Source organism: Pteropus alecto, unplaced genomic scaffold (genome assembly GCF_000325575.1).
Source record: "Pteropus alecto unplaced genomic scaffold, ASM32557v1 scaffold137, whole genome shotgun sequence".
NCBI classification, from domain to species: domain Eukaryota; kingdom Metazoa; phylum Chordata; class Mammalia; order Chiroptera; family Pteropodidae; genus Pteropus; species Pteropus alecto.
In genome coordinates, this window is record NW_006440135.1 from 3,013,440 (window position 1) to 3,017,671 (window position 4,232).

Here is a 4,232-nt window from a genome sequence, read left to right on the forward strand (position 1 = left end):
GCTGACACACTGGGCTCTGAAGACCAGGGTTCTGATGTCTGTGAATCAGTGGTCTCCCCCGGGCAGTGCCAGCCCAGCCCCACCCCCACCCTGCCTGGGGAACCAGGGGAAGGGAAGCAAAGATGAGTGGCTGGGGAGAGGGGGGCCCCCCTGCCCTCGCTCCTTTCCCTGCCCCCTCCCTCACTCTCCGGCACAGTCCCATCTACAAGGACGACTGAAACTTTACAGGGCATGATTCATAGGGTGGCACGCCCCTCGGAGCCACGGACTGTATTACATTAATCAGTGTCAGACCACTAAAACCGAGATATGAATATGAATTCTCCATACTGCAGGCGAGATAAATGTGCTGGTGAATGTAATTGATCGGAGTGGGGAGGGAGGATGGCAGTGAGCTGAGGTTTCAGAGTCTCCAGCAGGTCAAGAGGGGGTGGGGCCTGCGCCCAGCCCCACTCCTCCCGCCAGAAACTGGGGGCAGTTGATCTACCAAGGCTGTGCCTCTGATGATCCCGTCACCTGGGCACCTGCCCGGGCTAGAGCAGAAAGGGGGGGGGGGCTGGACTGTTACCCTACCCCCACCAAGACTCAACAGAGAGTCTGTCCCCAACTCAGAGTGTCCTTACTCTAGGAAGCCTGTTCCTCTCCCCAGGAGGAGGGAGCATCAGGATGCAAACACTGATTCTGGGGGCCTCCGTCACCCCTACTCCTCCCTTCAAACCGCAGAACGACAGCCATCCTCTGAAGCTCTCCCTGGCCAGGGCCGGAGAGCACCTTCGCACGTGCAGAACACTGCGGAGAAACTTCCACTTTAGCTTTTCAACAACAGGGGGTTTGCATCTACCCCCAGATATTCCAGGAGCGGAAATGCTGCGTGCACAGCTACCCCCGAGGGGGCAACAGGACCCCGGGCCGCACACACCTGGGTGGCTACGTGGTCGGAAAAGATGAGAATAGAAACAAACAGCACACGAAAAACAAAGATGCCGCTCTCGGTGCTCAATTAAAAATTAATTTCTAGCTTTTCCCTCAAAACAAACATCTCCAAGGCTGGAGATCTGATTTCTTTGTATGGGAAGCTTCTCCCGTCCCCATGGGGTTCTGAGGCCCGGAACCCCTCCATTGAGTAGTGCTGGCCCAGCAAACCAGGCAACAGCACTATGGGTCTTAAACGGACTTAAACAATGAATGGACTTACAGGATCCCCAAGCAGCTGGTGCTGCCTGGAGCACCTTGAGTCTGAGAAAGGAGAGGGCGGAGCCCGGCCAAGGGACTCAAACTGCCCCCGCGAACCCTATACCGCTTCCCGAGTCCCACCTGGAAGGGATCTCCCCGCGCACTGGACACCAGAGCAGCGTGTCTGTGGGCCAAAGACACGATTCCTCCTCAGAGGCACAGGACACGGCTGGTCAGAGCTCTCTGGAGGGCTGTCGCCAAGGACACGGGATCCATCTGGCCCCAGCGGTTGGTCAGGGTGTTCCATTCCAAGAACTGAGGAATGGGGAGCCCAGGGCTGTGCTGACCCCCAAGCCCCAGCGTGAAGTCCTCTCTGAACTGGCAAGGCCCACCTGAGACAAGACAATAACAAACGCTCTGCAAGCAACCTGCCACTCACTTCTCTCCCCCCGGATGTCAGCAGCCTACCCCAGCACTCAAACGAGTGGGTGGCACCCAAGAACACAGGAAATCCCCTGCACGATAAGTCGAGGTTCGCGCCCACGGTACCCCCAAAGGCCCAGCACCCCCAGATTCTGCGCCCCTCACCAGGAGCGAGATCCGCGCCTCAGCCAGGACCCCATTCCGCTTTCGGCCTATAGAGGGCGCTTCGAGCACGTCCATTCGGGCTGGAAGCGGCTCCACGGTGGCCGCAGACCGCGCGCCGGCCGGCCGGCCCTCCGTTCCGCGCGCGGCCCCCACCTGCTACCGCCCTCGCGCCTTCCGCCCCAAAAAGAACGGAGGAGGGGGCGGCTGGAGAAGGAGGAGAGCTCCGGGGAACGTGGCCCCTGGGGTGGCGTCCCCTCGTCCTCGGAGCCAGCCGCGGGTTGTGCTGGCAGCAGAGCCCCCGAGCCAGACGGCCACGCCTTGCCCACTAGCAGCCCCCGACGTCGGGTCCGGAAAGAGTTCGAGAGCGAATATGGAGATGGCGTGGGAGGTCTTTTCCGACGCCCGGCTCGGCCTCTTCCCCACTGGGCAGGTCCGCAGCAGCCCGCACCCTTTCTCTCCTGGCAGTTTCGGAAATGTTTGCTTTCTTGGTTTTCTTAAATTCAACGCAAAAGTCGTCTGCTCCCTGTTCGGGGCGCCCGCTGCTGCGCGTCTCGCTCCAAACGCACCGTGCTCCGTCCTCAAAGGCTTGGGGCCATCATCCTCCAGGGCGCAGGCAGGCCTGCGCTGTCCCGCGCTTTCCTCCCTCGCTCCCAGCTGCCCGCTGGCCTGACCGAGGCCATCAGGGGGGTCGTCTGCGTCCCTGCTCGCTCACTCAGGGCGCCCCGTGCAAGGCGCGGTTTAAAAGGGCTTCCCTGGCATAGGAGAGTCTTCTTTCTTTACGGGCCCCCAATACCGAGCCCCGTGGCTCACAGGCCCAAGGGAACACCCCGCGGCGCTGCATCTCTGCGCTCCATCAGAGGAGCTCAAAAGAGCCTTCGAATTTCTCCACATTTGATTTACCCAAATAACTAAGAAGTACATTAGAAGCAAAATTTCATACTCCATTATGTCTTCATTCTACCCAAGAACGGCCCCACGCCACAATGCACTGTCGAGACAACTAGGTATAAATTGATTTCAAACCCCAAGTTCCCCTTTGGGGACACGACTGGAAATTCTCCCCCCACAGGTACCCACTTTAAGACAGCGTTTTATAAACTGCCTAATATCAAACTCATTTCTGTCCTGAGAAAGACACGTCCAGACATACACGCGAATGGTTAGTATCCAACTGCCAACGGGAAACTGCACTAGTGACATCACAGAGTCCACAACCAAGAGTGAGAAACACCGGCCTCCGGGGCGCAGACTCCCAGGGCCTGTCCTCCCCAAGCCACAGGCACTCGGGCCAGGCCAGGATTCCGGGGACACCCCCAGCCACACACAGCAGCAGGAGCAGCAGGCACCATTTCATTGAGTTTATTAGACAAAAATATATGATTTAGACAAGTTTGCTGACGCGCTATGTACAATCTGAAATCACTCTATATACAGAAAGAAAGAAAAAAAGACACAAGCACGTGGGGGCATTTACCGAACGATAATCAACGCAGCCCGCAGTGACGGCCGCCTAGCCCAGCCGTGGGCAGAGGCTGGCGGCCTGGACGGGCTCGGCCGGGATGAGCCCCTTTCTGCAGAAAGAGACGGATGGGAGTCGTTGAGGTCGTTGCCCAGTTTGTCCTTTACACTGGTCTGAATTATTTGTCTTAATTCCTCCCTCATCCCCTCTCTCCCGAACTCCTCCCCCCTCCCCCCGCAAAAATAAAGGAAGACCCTGAATCAGGCGGACGGGAGGGCTGCTAGGATCCGCGGCGTTCCCTCCTGCGGGGCCAGTGAGCTGCGGGGGAAACAGCAAGACAAGAAGGAAAACGCGGTCAGGATGCACGCTGGGACCCCGCGTCGCCGGTTCTGCCCGCCGAGCAACCGGGAGGCGGGGTCGCCTGCCCCTCGCGGCTCCCGGCTCGGGAGAAACGCGGACGGACCCAGCTGGCCCGGTGCGCGGGGCGGGAGAACAGCTCCGATTCGACAAGGGCCGCGCGACCCCATCGCCGCCAGGCCCCGCTCCCTCCCCTGCCCGGTGGTAAAAGCCAACGGCACTCACTTCTCGCGAACCGGCTGGAAGGGCGACTTTAACTGCTGCGGCGGCGAGTCCGGCGGAGGGACAAGGTCTCTCTCTGCGAGGGTGGGGGAAAGGCAGCGTCAGGACCGGGGGACAGGCGGGGAGGGGATGGCAGTGGGACGCGAGCCTCCTCCCCGGCCCATCCCGCTCCCTCCCGCCGCTGGGGCAAGGTATCCACCGGAAGCACCCCCTCCTCCGCCCCGCACGCGCGGCTCTATCCCGAAGGCCGCCGGCCTTGGCCTCGCTGCCCGAATTCAGGCGAGGGTCACCGCTCAGCCGGGCTCCGCGGCCACCGCCTCGCTTCTTCCCGGGCTGGTGCCCCTCCCCCTCACTGCTACCCAACCGCGCGCCACGTTCCCTCCGGGGTCTGGAATCCTGGCCCTGGAGCGAAGGAAGTCCCCGGGCGCCTTAC

At 60.8% G+C, this 4,232-nt stretch overlaps 1 protein-coding gene across 1 annotated transcript in view; it reads right to left on the reverse strand.

Moving 5' to 3' along the window:
• Nucleotides 1–3,105: 3,105 nt before the first annotated feature.
• The window catches only part of IRX1 (iroquois homeobox 1), a 3,673-nt gene continuing 2,546 nt past the window's right edge, over nt 3,106–4,232 (reverse strand). The window contains exons 3-4 of the mRNA XM_025050504.1: nt 3,803–3,889; nt 3,106–3,538 (exon numbers count right to left, since the gene is read on the reverse strand). Of these exons, the coding sequence (XP_024906272.1) occupies nt 3,481–3,538; nt 3,803–3,889 (145 nt within the window). The 3' untranslated portion in view covers nt 3,106–3,480. The remainder of the gene's footprint in view (nt 3,539–3,802; nt 3,890–4,232) is intronic.